Source organism: Cololabis saira, chromosome 13, assembly GCF_033807715.1.
Source record: "Cololabis saira isolate AMF1-May2022 chromosome 13, fColSai1.1, whole genome shotgun sequence".
In the NCBI taxonomy this organism is placed as follows: Eukaryota; Metazoa; Chordata; class Actinopteri; order Beloniformes; family Belonidae; genus Cololabis; species Cololabis saira.
In genome coordinates this window covers 34,715,942-34,732,205 of record NC_084599.1, presented here as the reverse complement: position 1 = coordinate 34,732,205, position 16,264 = coordinate 34,715,942, and the positions used below count along the sequence as shown (strand labels likewise).

General features: G+C 42.0%; 1 protein-coding gene across 2 annotated transcripts in view; it reads left to right on the top strand.

Moving 5' to 3' along the window:
* The window catches only part of pde4ba (phosphodiesterase 4B, cAMP-specific a), a 234,395-nt gene that overhangs the window by 53,061 nt on the left and 165,070 nt on the right, over window positions 1-16,264 (top strand). For both annotated transcript variants that reach the window (XM_061738743.1, XM_061738744.1), the window contains one exon: window positions 7,992-8,230. In XM_061738743.1, the coding sequence (XP_061594727.1) occupies window positions 7,992-8,230 (239 nt within the window). The remainder of the gene's footprint in view (window positions 1-7,991; window positions 8,231-16,264) is intronic.

Genomic DNA, 16,264 nt, shown 5'->3' with positions numbered 1-16,264 from the left:
ATGGGAACATGTTATTTTTAAGGGTTTAAAAAAAGGGATTTGAGTCTTGGCAAGGAGCCAACTCAGCGCCGTTGCTCATCAATATTTTTGCTTGTTGTTAAAAGTGCAGTATCTGGCCTGAAATCCCACCTCCTGTTGTGCTCAGCCTTTCTTTCTTTTATATGTGCTTAACTCTTCTCCTGTGGGTTACATGTGATCCGTCTTTCTCTTTGTACTGCTCTTATCTCCACCATATCCCACTTTGCCTTTGTCTTTCCTCGCTCGGGCTCTGAGCAGGCTCTTTCCCCAGCTGTCATCAAAAAGCATCGTTGTCGTCTCCTCTTTACTCTTCAGCTCTGCCGGCAAAAAATCTCAACAACAAAAGGCAAGCACTTCGCCATGGACTGTACTCATATCTGGGTTTTCATTCATACATAAAGACGGCGCTGCAGTCGAACCCGTTTCAGCATCACAAGCCTGTTTTTTACTTCTTTGAATCTCATTACATAAAGTGTCCACCTCCTGATGGTTGCCATGTATTTCTAAAGAGCTGTTTCCATGCCGTCTCGCAGCTGCTTTTGCCTTCAAGGGAAGAAGTTGGAATGATTCATTGTTTTCAATTATTTCATTACAGGACTGAAATTTTAACGCCTTTTTTTTTTTTTTTAAACCACCAAAACAACCATATTTAATGTCACATAAATCATCAGAAATCCAATCCAAGTCTTGGGGTAGAAGGAGTCCTGTCTTTAATTACATTTTGTCAAAGCTGGTAAGGACTAGAGGGCAGGACATGTTGGTACTTTAATTCAGAGCATGTTATAAAGCTTTTACTGGTATTTTCCTTATTAGGATAATGTTATTATTCTGTTGGATGAAGAATACGCTCTGTGTCTCATGATGTGTTATGAGAGGGGACATAAATTGAGGTTATTACTGAGTTATTGTGAATCCGCACGTAGCTTTGACGTCAAGACTGGAGGCCGGGGAGCAACAGGAGCCACTGGTTTGCAGCGTGGGTACAAATAAGACATGGCCATAAATAGAGATGCACCGATCAGGATTTTGAGGGCCGATCAACGATCTCGAAAACCAGTATCGGCCGATCCCGATTTTGCCGATCACCGATCACAGCGTGAAATCCATAAATTCGGCAATATTGTTGTCTCATATACACGAAACTGACATTGTATTATTAGGAATAAAAATTAGGAAATTATGTGTAAACTCGGCTTACAAAGAGTAAGTGTAGTTTAGTGGCTTCAGCTTTCCTGTGGTAATAATTATGTACATGTGACCAACACAGACAACAGCAGACATGTCACTCTCTAAAAGTTGACACAAGTTGTAAACTATAAACCTTAGTTTTCCTGTGGAAAGAGGAATTAAATCTTAAAATAAAAATGAATTATGAATTATTAAGCTTTGTGAAAGCTTTAGCGGTAGCATCCGCCGCGTGTGAGGAAACTCTTGTGAGTGAAGCAAAACTCTTCACACTAGAGCTCCACATGTCACTCGTGAAGCGACCGACACGACTGTCGTCCTGCGTGAGGCTTTGGACTGTATATATTCTTGCAAAACTCCGAGGGGATTTCATCAGTGAAATATTTACGATGCGGCAGCGCGCACCGCGGCAGTGCGGATCCAAGCTGCAAACGTGTTTAATCATAAACATCCTAAAGTGTTTAAACCCGATATCTTCTACAACTGAAAGCGGTTGATGAGCAAAGCATATGAATTCATTACCTTACGATGTAGTTCTTTATTTTTCTTCCTGTCGTTTATAAGTCTATGTTACAGGTGTTGTAGCTGAGCGCGTTATTGCGTGCTCCTTTTTTTTCTCTCCCTTTTTTCTGCTGCAGCCAACTTTGAAAACTCAATATACTCCGTGTGAAGAATTTTCAAAAGTCTTATCAGCTTCGTTGTGTTGAAATTCTTTTGTAACATTCCTCCTCATGGTATCTCCTTTGGACACACTTTGCAAACTGCAAATTTGTTGTCCTTTTCAGACGTTGTAAAAGTCCCGCACCGGCGAGGCCGACGCCTCCTCAGGGCTGCTCGGTCTGAGATGCGGGAACGCCCGTGCGGGCGGGGGTTTGTTGTTGTAAACGTCATCAGATCGGCCGCTCTGAACTATTATTTTCCGATCTCCGATCAAAGCTGATAGGGCCATTATCGGCCCGATCCCGATCGGGGGCCGATCGATCGGTGCATCTCTAGCCATAAACAGAGACCTCCCAATGCAGGCGCCTAATTCAAGTGTTACAGAAGAAGAAATCGCAGCACATGATGCCTGATTAACTTTATTACGAGTATCCGTTAAGGCTTTAATCAACAGGACTCAATTCTTGGTGCTTGAAGATGTTTCACGTCCCATCCAGAGAGTTTCTTCAGTTCAGAATAACTGGTGGGGAGTTTTTAAGCTGTTGAAGTCGTGTACAGATCACTCATCCACCTGTCACTCCTGTGGGTCGTTTAAAGCCTCCTTCTCTGTTTCATGTTGATTTTTACCATGTGAGGTAGCTGTCTTCTTCTATCTGTCTTTAAAAGGTGGACCTGAACCAGATGAGCCTGCTGCTCTGTGTTGCACCGTGTGTGTGCGGAGTTGTTTAGTTTCTCCATCTTGAAAGTCTGTGCACTGCTCACTTCACTCAACTGTAGATGCAACACTGCTGAGTTCTTATGTGAATGTTGGGTTTGAAGTGGATCAGGATGTTGCGTTTGGAGAAGATCCATCTAGCTCAGGGGTCGGCAAGAGCCGCATGCGGCTCTTTAGCGCCGCCCTAGTGGCTCCTGGAGCTTTTTCAAAAATGTTTGACCTTTTTTCTTCTTTTTTTCTGATTTTCTTTTTCTTTTCTTCCTTTTTTCTTATTTTTTTCCCTTTTTTTCCATTTTCTTCTTTTTCTCCTTTTTTTTCTCTTTTTTTCTTCCTTTTTCCTTTCCTTTTTAATCTTGACATTTCGACTTTTTTCTTGAAATTTTGACTTTCTTCTCGACATTTCGACTTTTTTCTCGACATTTCAACTTTCTTCTCGACATTTCGACTTTTTTCTCAACATTTCAACTTTTTTCTCGACATCTTGACTTTTTTCTCGACATTTCTCGAAGTGCATAATGAAAAAAAAAACTTCCCCCAGTTATAACTACGGTAATATAGATAAATGCAGCATGTGTTGCCTTCATTCTAAGGCTTATAGACTTTTCATTTTTTGCGGCTCCAGACATATTTGGTTTTTGTGTTTTTGGTCCAATATGGCTCTAAAACATTTTGGGTTGCCGACCCCTGATCTAGCTGATATGCAGATCAGGAGGCCAGCCCTGGCGCCGGGCTCAGGCAGTCTAGGAGTCTCAGGAACAGGATCAGGAGCAGAGTCAGGTGCCGGGTCAGGAGCAGGAACTAGAGTCCTGGGGGCCGGAGCAGGATGCAGGGGAACAGACACAGGCTGGGGTGAGTCCGGTACCACCTTGGGATCAGAAACAGGAGGAGATACGACCAGGACCAACTCGGGAACTGAGACGGCAGGGGGTTGTCGGCTCAGACGATGTCTCCATTGGCGTCTGTACTGAGCCTGAATTCTCTGAGGACCTACCAACGCCAGAGCGGTTCCCCAGAAGGGTGATTCCTCCTCCGGTCAGTCCTTAGTAATCTTCTCTTATTTCTGAAAGCACCATGAACTCTGCTATGTGGTTCATGGTGGTGGCTGGTCTGTCACAATATGTGTGTCATGTATCAGGGATTGGAGCTGGACCCAAACGTAGGACAGGAGGCGTCGGGTGCAGTTAAAAAAACACATTTATTTATACAGAAGCGCTGTAGTGGAGGGATACCAAAAAAAAAAATGAAACGACACTGAGAACTGAAACTTTGGAAAAACCCAGAAACCTACATACAAACCAAACGAGGACCCTGTAGAAACTGAACATCAGGAACAAAACGGTACAGGCCAGCAGGGATGAAACAATATATACACAAGAGGTTGAAGAGACAGACACTTGGTGAAGTCAAAACAGAACTAAACACGGGGATACAGGCCTTCAAAATAAAACATGATCAAAAAGAAACCCAACACACACATCCTCATCTCTCACACACTTACACACAACGTGACTTTTACCCTCATCAGAACATTGTATAAACTTTGTTTACAACTTTTTATTACTGAGCTGATTCGATATCTCAACCACCAAGATTGTAAGCAGACTTCAGGGACCGTCCCCGGGTGGAGGAGGATGATGTGGTCTTACGTATGTAATCACTGTAAACTCACTAGATAAACAAGATTCCTGCTGTGTGTGTGTGTGTGTGTGTGTGTGTGTGTGTGTGTGTGTGTGTGTGTGTGTGTGTGTGTGTGTGTGTGTGTGTGTGTGTGTGTGTGTGTGTGTGTGTGTGTGTGTGTGTGTGTGTGTGTGTATCTTCCTGCAGAGCTTTTTCATGCTTTTCACTCGGTCAAGGACCGAACCAATTTTTATTCTTTTTAGTTCTACATTTTCCAGATTTCTTGTCTGACTTGACAAAGGGCCCGTTTAGATATTTGCATGCTTGAAGTGGCGTCTTAACCCTTGTGCTGTCTTTGGGTCAAAATTACCCAATTCTTCTATCCTTCTTTCCTCCTGCCATGCTCTCTCCTTCCTTCTTCTTTTCCACTTTTCCTCCTTTACTCCTTTTTCTTCCTACCTCCCTTTTGTCATTCGTTCCTTTATTACCTTATTTGCTTTTCCTTCCTTCTTTCCTTATTTTCTCCATTCCTTCCTTCTTGCCTCCCTTCTTTCTTTCCTTTTCTCCATTCTTTATTTCCTTCCTTTCTCCCTTCATTCCATCTTTTCTCCCTCCCTTACTCCCTTTCCTACTTCCTTCCTTCTTTCCTTCTTTTCTCCTTTCTTCCTTACTTCCTTCTTTCCTCCCTTCCATCTATTCTCCCTTCCTTACTCCCTTTCCTACTTCCTTCCTTCTTTCCCTCTTTTCTCCTTTCTCCCTTCCTTCCATCTTTTCTCCCTTCTTTCCTCCCTTCCATCTTTCCTCCCTTCCTTACTCCCTTTCCTACTTCCTTCCTTCCATCTTTTCTCCCTTCCTTACTCCCTTTCCTACTTCCTTTCCTACTTCCTTCCTTCTTTCCCTCTTTTCTCCTTTCTCCCTTCCTTCCATCTTTCCTCCCTTCCTTACTCCCTTTCCTACTTCTTTCCATCTTTTCTCCCTTCCTTCATTCCTTCTTTTCTCCCTTCCCCCTCCCTTGACCCAAAGACAGCACAAGGGTTAACAGGCTTGTGCTACTTTAGTCTTCCATTGGGGGGTTTTGTTTTCCTGTTACTGGGAGTAGTGGGAATCAGACAGCAGATATGGGTTTGTGTGTGCAGGTTCCTGGTACACCTGTTCAGACTTCTCCACCTCCCCCCGCAGAGCACAGGAGAGCATGCACATCAGATGAGGAAAAACAACATCAAACAGGTTTCCAGCACGTACGATTCCCCTTTGAAACTTCTACCCAGGAGCCGAGAACACCAAGTCTAGTAACTTTGATTTCAGCCTTTTCAGGTTTCATGTGACCTGGGTGAGTCTACACCAGTGGAAGGGCACGAGGAAGTTATAACATGAACAATCACTGCGAGATTCGACTGATATGAGCTGCATTTACAAAGATTAAGATCACCGTATATCAACGTATATATAGTTTGACGTTTATTAATAAAGTCTTTCATGTACAGTAAATTAGAAAGCTGAATCACAAGACACAAGGTTTATGTTTATGTTTATTAAGGATCCCCATTAGCCGACGCACAAACGGCAGGCTAGTCTTGCTGGGGTCAAGGTGTGATGGGAACTTGCTGTTTTGGTACTTCAGAGATGCAAATGGAAGAGTTTTCAGTGTATTTGTTTGATACTTGCATTCATTGAAAAATCTGAATATTTAGAGTTCTTCCAAGTTTCAAGAAAACTAAAAGAAGACATCTGAAAGTAAAGGTTGCACATTAAATGAAGTTTTAATATTTGATTTCACAATAGCCAGATAGAGATCAGGCTCCTTTTTCTAATATTGAGAAACAATGATCAAGTAAAGAAAGAGATTTCTTAGAGAGGACCTGGTTTATTTAAATAATTTGGTCTTCATGTATCAAATGGTGGTTATATGTTTCTATCGCTCAAGTAAAAGTTTATTGATAGGAAATGACATTACTGCAGAGCTACGACTGCATTACATCTGGAGATTATTTAAAAAACAATTTGTTTGACCACAGGATATACGATAACGGCGAGACGGCAAGTTCCTAAAGCACCAGCTGACATCTTTATCGTCTCATTTTGTCTGACCTCCAACAGAGACATTAGTGTAACAGAGACTAGTTCGTTAGCTGTGTTTATACCGGCTTCTATGTCAATTATTTGCCTCTGTTTGTTCAATTTACTCAAAAGATCCACATGTCCATTTTCTGTATCTGCTTGATCGAGTGTAAGGTCTCAGGATGGCAAAAGATAATATGGAAATTCAGCTTGAAACCTCAATTTTTCCACAGGGTGCCTTTTATTTCTTTCATTTCCAGAGAACGTATATTGATAATTTGTACTATTTCATATTTGAATTGTAAGATTTTATTTAAGAAAAAAAGACATTTTAATTCTGTATTTCTCAGCACATTGGGACATCAGAAAGCCTTGCCCACCTCAGTTTTTATTATTATTATTTGGATATATCCTGCTGTGTGCAGAACGTTGTGTTCATAAAAGACTTTATTTTGCACTCTGACCTCACTGGCTTCAAAGCAGCGCTCATGACATTCTGCGGTTTAATTTCTGCATTTATTTATTTATTTTTCCTTCATACTTTAGCATGAATTTTAAAAGCACAAATCATTTACCATGCTCGAGTGTCATTTTCCTCAGGAATGTAACCGAGGACAATGGAGTGTGCTGTGCTCACCGCCAGCTTCAGCACCTCTGCTGCCGAGCACACGCTGCCCTGCTCCCTGCTGGCTTTTTATTTGCAGCTATTTTAGCTTCGAACTCCCCGTGCATCAAACCCGAGCCACATCATGGTGAATAACAAAGCAGCTGGCATTGAAAAGAGAGAGTGTACCCGGTTCTGTCGTTCTGATGCAGTGAACAGAAGCATTTGCAAATGAAAACTAAAGCCAGAAAGCTGTGCACCTTGTTTCTTATATTCAGGAATTTTCAGTTCTTACTGAACAGAGAGCATAAACTTTGCATTTGTTGTGGATGTTAGAGAAATACGGTGCATGACTTCAGAACAAGACCATGTCTTGTTGGAGCCGGGATGTTTTCGTGACCTCTTTTAAATGTGGTCAGTTGTAGTTTTCATTGTGCTCGGTTTTTATTTTATCCTTCTATCTCTTGCTCATTTTCACTTGTCGAACATCCTCTTCAAAGTGTCATTTAGGCTGTGCCGAAATATGGCCAAACATGGTTATTTATAGTCTGCAGTCAATTTGCAACAGACAGTATATGCTGACAAGGCAAATTCAGATATTCAAAACAGAAGAACCGAAGCTTAAGATCAAAGATGAATTCTGCCGAAATACCGTGAACTACAGTGGATCTAGCTTTGAAATACTTTGTTTAACATATTCTGAATTCAAAATTCAATTGTTCTCGACAGCCTTTTCTTTCCTTGTGTATTTCAAAGGATTACAACATAATTTGAGACAAAAAGGTGGGCATAGTGTGGTTCTATTGTCTATAGTTATTTTTAGCACAATAAAGGGTAAATAAGTGATTTTTCTTACTTTATGGCTACCTGCCAGGTGACAAATGACATTTGGAATAAATAGCATCTATATTCATGTAAAAGAGACTTTGTGCAACTCCTTTTAGTCAGGAACGATAATCTGGCGCCACCTGGTGGACAAACATGATAGTTCCGGGAAAACAGCACATTTTATTTTTAATAATAGCAAACCATAAAGCATTTGCTTATATTTATATAAAAAATGTTTTATTAACTTCAATGTTTGATTTCACATACGTACATCTCTTCATCCTTGTCTCTTGTTTCCTTTCTCAGGACAGCAAAGAGCCTCCCGACTGCTGCCACAGCGAATCCTTCACTTCTCCTTCGTGCTTTTTGGGTGTCGACCTGCGGCGAGGCCGACGGCGTCTCTCCGGAAACCTGCAGCTACCCCCGCTGTCATGGCGTCAAGGCGAGAGGTCACGGACGCCTGACGAGGAGATCATGGCGAGGCCGACATCCCTGCCATTTGGAGCCCCGCCCAGGATAGATATCACACCTGTGGATCCAGAATGGTGAGTAGAAAAACCAAACTGGATCATGTGGAATGTGGTATTATGGTGCTGATGTATAGCAAGCTTTTGCACTTTTTTATCCATCTTACAAGCCACTGAGAATGTGTTGCACTCCTTAAATTCAGCTGTGAGCTAAGAATATTTAGTTTCGACAAATTAATTTATGATAATCTTGGCCACATTGAAGTCTTTTTTTTTTTTGATGATTTCATTGACAGTTTACATGTTATTGTAGACCGTCTCTGCTGGTGTCGGGAAAGTTTGACACTTGGGCCTTTTATTACACGTCAGTTTTGGTCTCAAACTCTGGTTTTTCTGATTAAAATTTCCTGACTAGGGGTCTAAGATAATTACACATTTTCTCACAAACTGACTTTATGTCCTAAAAGCTAAAGGGCTGTCAGCTATTGATTTAAATAGACATTTTTATACAAAGATTAAAACACAAAACGCCAATAATAACTTAATAATTTTCTTCAGAGTGTTTTTCTAAAGCGATAAAGCTATTTGATCGTCCCAGCTTGCCAAATAAAGGACTTTGCTGATATATTAATCGGTACATTTATACCAGTATCAGCCTCACTAGTATCTGTGGAACAATGTTTCTAATTGTAGTGGATATTTACATTTAATAAACTAATGACTATTTTTGAAAACTACACTTACTAGTACCTCTCCACAAATCGACTTCACTACTAAACTGGACAATCTCACCTGATTGCTCCGGAGGTCACGTCCCACATGTGTACGTGGGTGCATGTTTTGTGTCGATAAAGATAAACCCACTTGAAGAGCTCTTTGAGTTGCACAGCGTTTAATTCATTTTAGCGAGATGAGTGCTGCAAAGACTCAAACTAAACAGCAACGACCAGTGCTGCACCCGAGTGTGTTCCTCCAGAACTATTTTCCCATTTACATCTTTTTTTAAACAGATTAAAATTTCAGTATCTATCTTCCTCTTATGTCTCACTCCTTCCAACCTGCAGAGGAATGTGAGGAAGAAACACTTGGTTCTGTAAGTTTAAAGCACAGCTCACTAATGCACTCTGGTGTCTTCTCAAATGAGGTCAAACTGTGACAAATGCAGTGTGATTATTTATAATGAGGGCTGGGTCGTGAATCAAATTTATTGGCATTGCAATATCTACATGCACAAAATCAATATGGCTAAAAACGTCTTGGACTGTAACAAATAGTTGTCTAATTTTTTTAAAGGGACACCCCGAATATTCTGTGAATACAGAAAAGATGAGACGGCTGCACGATTTATTTTTCATTATTAGTTTTGTTTATTTTATTTATTTATTTTTTTTATTCAATTTAAAAATCCAACCCATGAGAGCTGTTTTGCTTTGGCAGATGTTTACATGCTTTTCTTGAGATATTTGCTGCCAGGCTTCCATCAATCCCCAAATATTCCGGGACTAATTCATATGTAATTTTGGTTATGCAATAACCAGAAATGATTTTACATCTGGCATGTAGTCCTGAAACCATGCATCATCTCTTTTAATAATCTATATATACTTAATGCCACATGATGGCATCCCTTTTGTAAATGCAGGATGCAAAAACATTCTCCCGAAGACTTTTGCATCCTCACCTTTAGCTCCTCTTAAAGGCCTCTTCCTTTCCCTTTTTCTTTTCTCCCTCAAATGCATGTAAAGAGTTCTCGGTCACAGATGGTAGGTCTGAGAAAAGAATAGACAATGAAGCGCAATATAAAGAAATGAGACAAGCCAGAGCAGATGAGAAGTCCTGACCTGCAAATTCTGTTGCAGCCAGAAGAGTGCAGTGTAACGCCTGACTGGATGCACTTGGACAAACGTGACGTTGTAAAAGACATACATGAAAAGGGAAAACAGGGGCTAACTGAATGACCAACTCAATATGACACAAACCTAAAATAAAACATCTATATTCTTTTGTCCTTTTTGATGATGATGTTTAAAAGAATTCTGTAAATAAGCTCAGATGAAACTCCACCAGAGCTACAGGCCTGTGATTCTCCACGACCCTTTCCATTGTTTTACTCCTTTAATCTGTGGCTCCTCTGAACATGTGTAAATGGTTATTTGGTGTATGAAGTGTTTCCTGTCTATTGATGTGAGTACAGTTCACTCTGACACAGGTACCTTTCAGCGGCAAGTTTCACCTGTGTTTTTCACTCCAAACCCATCAAGCCCATCAATACCTGAAGCGACATACGAGTGCACCTGCACATGTGTGCACGGATCAGTCCAGCACATAATGGATTAAAAGCTATCACACAATGTCCCCGTCAGGCATCACTGCTGGGAAACGTAATGGTTGGTAGAACTGACCTCAAGGCTGTTGCGCTGTCTTCAGATAGCGGATGGATATGTGTGTGTGTGTGTGTGTTGTTTGTGTGATATGATGTCTGTTAGACCTCCCTCTATCCCGTCCTTCATGCCCTCTTGCTCCAATAATACTTATTCAAGTGGCTTTGTCAGTGTTTGGAAGGCAGGGGAGGAGGAGGAGGGAGCAGGAAGTTCATTTGGGATTCAATTTTTTTTTTTCTGCTGATTTACAATTGTTTCTGAGCTCCGAGGGCCTCGTGGATTAATTGTGGCTTTTCCACTTCATGAGGCGGTATTTACGTAAAGGGGAAAAGTGCGGAGGTGCTGAAGGAATGTGTTAATAGGCAGAGAGACAGAACACCTTAACCATTTAGAAATCAAAGCAGGATGTTATCTCGCTTTCCACCAAGATGATGTACAGTAACGTTGTCCAGTGTTCTGTTTACAGTAATCACTATCTATCTATATATATATTTGGTTTACCTAATTCAGGATCACTGAAAGGGTCTTTTACTTTTTTGAGAAGGAAAGCCGAGGTGAAAATCCTTGCTTCAAAAATGAAAAGATTACAAAAATACACAAAAAAACCTGAACATGAGGCGACTCTAAGGAGCCGGTTCAGGCAGACAGATCTTGCTTTCATCTGTTACTTCTCTCACCTGTAGATATATTTAAAAACAAGAGGTGTTCACTTCTCACATGTCTTCTGACGTCTCTCACCTGTCCAGCTCTCCCGCGCTCTTAAATTCCTCCCCAACTCCCCCGGTTTAGGCTCTGATTCTGTGGTAAGTTGTATTTATCACTCCCAACATCTATATGTATGACTTTTTTAAATGGGAATTCATCAGATCAGAGCCTAAACTGTTTTATCTTAACAAAAACCTTTGAAGTCTTTGTCAGAACAGTTTTCTGACTGCAGTTTTTATTTGTTGGAAGTATCAGCTGAAATGATGCAGCACTTACTTTTTATTCTCCTTTTCAGGCCAATACAAGCCGCGGCTAATAAAGAGATGAAACTTGGTCGTTTTCATGAATTTCAAGCTTTTTTGTGTAATTTCTCTGTTTTGTTTCTGTTTTAAAGGGGAATTTAAAGGTGCAGTACACAATCTTAGGAAAACAATTCATGTGGCATTTGAGGATCAGTCCAGAAAGATGGAATACTGGTCCTGGATAGGAGAACTAGTGGAAAATGTTTGCTGTTTACGCAGTGGACCCCGCTAGAGGTGTGGAGGTTAGGAAACTTCTACGGCACACTTTTAGATTTACTGTTGTTTAGTCTCTGGCTTGGTCACGCTTTCATTTTCTCTTTTGTAATTCATGTCTTGGGTCTGTTTGCCACTTCTGTCATGATGCCACTGCAGCTTGGTGTGCTGGTATGTTGTTAGGGAGTGACTCAGTGTCGGAAACCAAGAACTCAACCAGGACAGGAATCCAAAGTTACTTTAGCTGATTATTTTATTTATCTTATTCCCTGTAAGCAGGAGAAGAGAGAAGCGAGACAAAGGGTGCGTCCCAATACTCCCCATCGCCCTTGTTTTGATCCCTCCCCCTAAATTTTGCGCGTTCCCGTGAGGGTATTGGTGTCCCAATTCCTCTTTTCACCTAGGGGGAGTGGTATAACGAGGGCGAGGGGCTGAAAATAGCCCCTTCACAGCGAGTGATTTCACATGCTGACTTCGCGAGCGAGGGGGTATAAAAATTTCCCGGAATGCTTTTCGTCGTCATTTGCGGACTGAATCCAAAAAAAAAACATGGCGGACATTTTTTTTTATTTTTTAGTGAATAAAATCTATATTTTGAGTTAGTTTCTGCATAAAAATGCATTTTGATTAAATTTCTAGCAAGAAATATATATTTTACTTTCATAATATTCACTCAGGGAATGTACATAATCCCTTTTTTGTCCGTTGTTCGCGAAAATCGCGCCGGAGTAAAGGCTGTTAGGTTACGCCGTAGGCTACGTAACCTACACCGTAGGCTCTGCGTCGATTTGACTCGCTGACCGAGGGCAAACAGGCAGACTCGTCTCAGATTGTGACCAAGGGAGCATGCATTTTTTTGTGGGAAATAGAGAGAAATAATCCTGTGACTCGTCAGATTTGTTTTGGATGTTTCTGATATAATAGTTTTCAGAAACCACAAAGCTGTTATCTGGGTAATTTACACACTTTCAGATAAAGCTGAAGTGAAGATAGCGGAGCTGTTTTATGGTTCTGTGTTAAATCGACGCAGAGCCTACGGCGTAGGTTACGCGGCGACGCGCGCCGTACGCCGTACCCTACGCCGTACCCTACGCCGTAACCTACGCCGTACCCTACGCCGTACCCTACGCCGTACCCTACGCCGTACCCTACGCCGTACCCTACGCCGTACCCTACGCCGTACCCTACGCCGTACCCTACGCCGTACCCTACGCCGTACCCTACGCCGTACCCTACGCCGTACCCTACGCCGTACCCTACGCCGTACCCTACGCCGTACCCTACGCCGTACCCTACGCCGTACCCTACGCCGTAGGCTCTGCGTCGATTTAACTCGGAACCATAACCAGCTCCGGAGCCGGCAGTCAGGCAGAAATCTCGAAATCTTCGGGTCAAATTTCTTAACAGGCTTTATTTGGATAAAGTGAGCCCAGGTTGCGGATCTTAACGGTTACTTTTACGCCTGAAAAAATATAAAAACTTAATAAAGTGCCATATTAACAGCGCTACAGCTGAAATTAAAACAGCTTTTGGCTCTCAGCTTCCTGATCAGGTTAGGGATGAAAACGAGGGGTAGGGGGAGAATTGGGACAGGCACCTGGGCCAAGTGCCCTAGATTTCAAGTGCCCTAAAATCTCCCCCTTCTTTTTTAGGGGGTAGGGAAGAAAAGAAGGGCGAGTGAAGAAAAGAAGGGCGAGTGGAGAAAAGTAGGGGGAGAATTGAGATTGGGCCAAAGCCTCCCAAAAGTAAGCAAATATTCCCTCAAATAAATTGAAACAAACTTTTAATATTTGAATTCTTGTCCAAAATTTTCCACCAAAAAACAACACAGACAAGAAAAATCTCCTCTAAACAGTGACTTATTTTGGAATATTACTTGAAATTTAATATAAAACTCAGAAATATGTATTTATCACAACAAAAGACGCAAAAAAGAATTAACTAAATTAGAGGAAGAGAACCCCCACCTCCATCTCCATCCCCTTTTCACCCCTCGCCCTCTCCTTAAGCTCTGTAAACTTCGTGTTTACAGAGCTTAGGGGTTTTCTCTCGCACCTGTCAAGTCTCTTGTCGGAGCTCAGCCACAACAAACAGAGGGCCGTATCGACGCCACAGGAAATGTACAGTATTCACTAAAATGTGGGCACCCGAGCCAAACAAGGAACCGTCCTAAACACGATATGTGACATGAAAACAAAACGTGGTAAATGTCAAATGTCATTGTTTGAACAATGTATAATCTCACATTGACTAGTGACACAATCTAGAAGTAGGTAACTCGAGTAGAACAACTTTCCTCACTGATTTCTGATCCATGTGAACAAAAAAATACCTGATTGATACCTTATTGAGGCTCAATATTTCACCTTGGAATATGAGAACAGAACAAAGTTGCACCAGAAACTGAAACCTGATATCTACCTCTCCAGAGAGCAAACTGATAACAATAATCAGATTGAACTGTAAAGTTTTATTCTGCTACATCAGAAGTGATTTCAGCCCTCAATGCAGTCAAATTCCTGCCTGAACATTTCTTCCTCCGTACTGCAGCTTATCAGCAAAATTAATACAAACTCAATACACGCGATCATATATGACTTTTCTCTACCTGCCATCAACTTTTATAACTCAGACCCTGTATCTGTTTGGAGGGTTTGATGTCATTTAAGGTCTTACGTCACACTCGTGCCACATTTAGCTTAGTTTAGTTTTGTGCGGGCACGTTTGCTTGTGCATCTCTGTCACTAACTGTATATGAACTTCAAAGTCGGTTATCCTGAGGTGTTGATGTTTGTTTATGTCCTTCATAGTTCCCCCCGAGTGTATACTTGTCGAGGCGTCAGACAGAGACTGTGCAGGGTCACGCCTGACGCTTGGAAGGCCAACGATCCGGCAGTGTCTCTTCTAAACCCGCTTTAACTCATCAGACGGACCTTTTCGGCGGCCCACCCCAGACTGGACTGGAATGCTCCAGACCAGGGGTCGGCAACCTGCGGCTCTATAGCCGCATGCGGCTCTTTAGCGCCGCCCTAGTGGCTCCTGGAGCTTTTTCAAAAATGTTTGACCTTTTTTTTTCTTTTTTTCTTTTTTTCTTCTTTCTTTGTTCTTTTTTTCTTTGTTTTTCCTTTTTTTCTTCCTTTTTCCTTTCCTTTTGAATCTCGACATTTCGACTTTTTTCTCGACATTTCGACTTTTTTCTCGACATTTCGACTTTTTTCACGAGATTTTACTTCAACATTAATCTCGACATTTCTACTTTTTTCTCGACATTTCAAATTTTTTCTCGAAGTGCATAATGAAAAAAAAATCTTCCCCCAGTTAAAACTAATATACATACATGCAGCATGTGTTGCCTTCATTCTAAGGCTTATACAAGACTTCATTTTTTGCGGCTCCAGACATATTTGTTGTTTGTGTTTTTGGTCCAATATGGCTCTTTCAACCTTTTGGGTTGCAGACCCCTGCTCCAGACGGATGAACGAAGGTCACATAGATCTGTCGTTAAACATCTGACGGGAGGCCAGCCGTTTCTGCAGCACTTGGAGTATCCCAGGTCGTGCTTTGGAGAGTGCAGTTTTGACGTAAGCGTACCAAGACAAATCAGAAGAAATCTGGACTCCATATAGGGTGAAAGTGGAGACTCTGCTAGTGTTTTGGCTAGATATACAGTAGTTGGCAGGGGGAGAAAAGGGCATGTTGATGTGTCTTCTCGCACTAATGACCATATCCATTGTCTCAGTGCCATTTACTCCCAACTCCTGACCCCTCTCAGAGTCCAAGGCCTTCTGACCCACCAGAGACCCTGGCAGAGGATGCTTTGTGAGGGTGGGTTGGCCGAGGTTGGGAACACATTATGAGGTTTTAGGCTGAATCCTAAACAAAGCCACGGCTTTGTCGACTGTTAGCCTTTTTGCCCGGCCACGCTCTGGGCCCCCTTCCTTTGGCAACAGTTGTGCTTCCTTTAAATGCAGTTTCAGGAACCCAAGCAGAAGTTGATGTGTGCAATGCTTGTGTCCACGCCAGGATTGTCGATTGATTTAATGTCAGTGAAGATCAATGAATCAACGGACGGACTGCCTCTAAACACCATATTTAAGATGAAATTCTCCTGTTTTTCTTAAGTACATGTTTATGATGACATTCACCAGATAGAGATTTTGTGCTCTGTCTGCTGTCGCCGTGTCTGGTGTGTTTTCTCCCCTGGTGTCCCAGACAGCTTTCGTGTGGGTGGTAGCGATCCACGCGGCCAACTGGGAGATGGTGGATCTTAGTCTTTTCATTTCAGCCAACGCCGACACAAAAGCAGACAAATTACACACAATGGCCGCGTTAAGGCCACTGTGGATTCCTCCAGCAGTTTGTTTATCATGGTGAAGTGCGTTGTAAAGTGTCCTCGCTCTCGGGGGAGAGGAAATGAGGCTCATCGTTACTCCAGAACAAAATGCATCTCAAGGCTAAGCTTATAGTAAAATGCCATGCAGGCGCAGTCCTGTAAGTTTCCTCAGTTATTG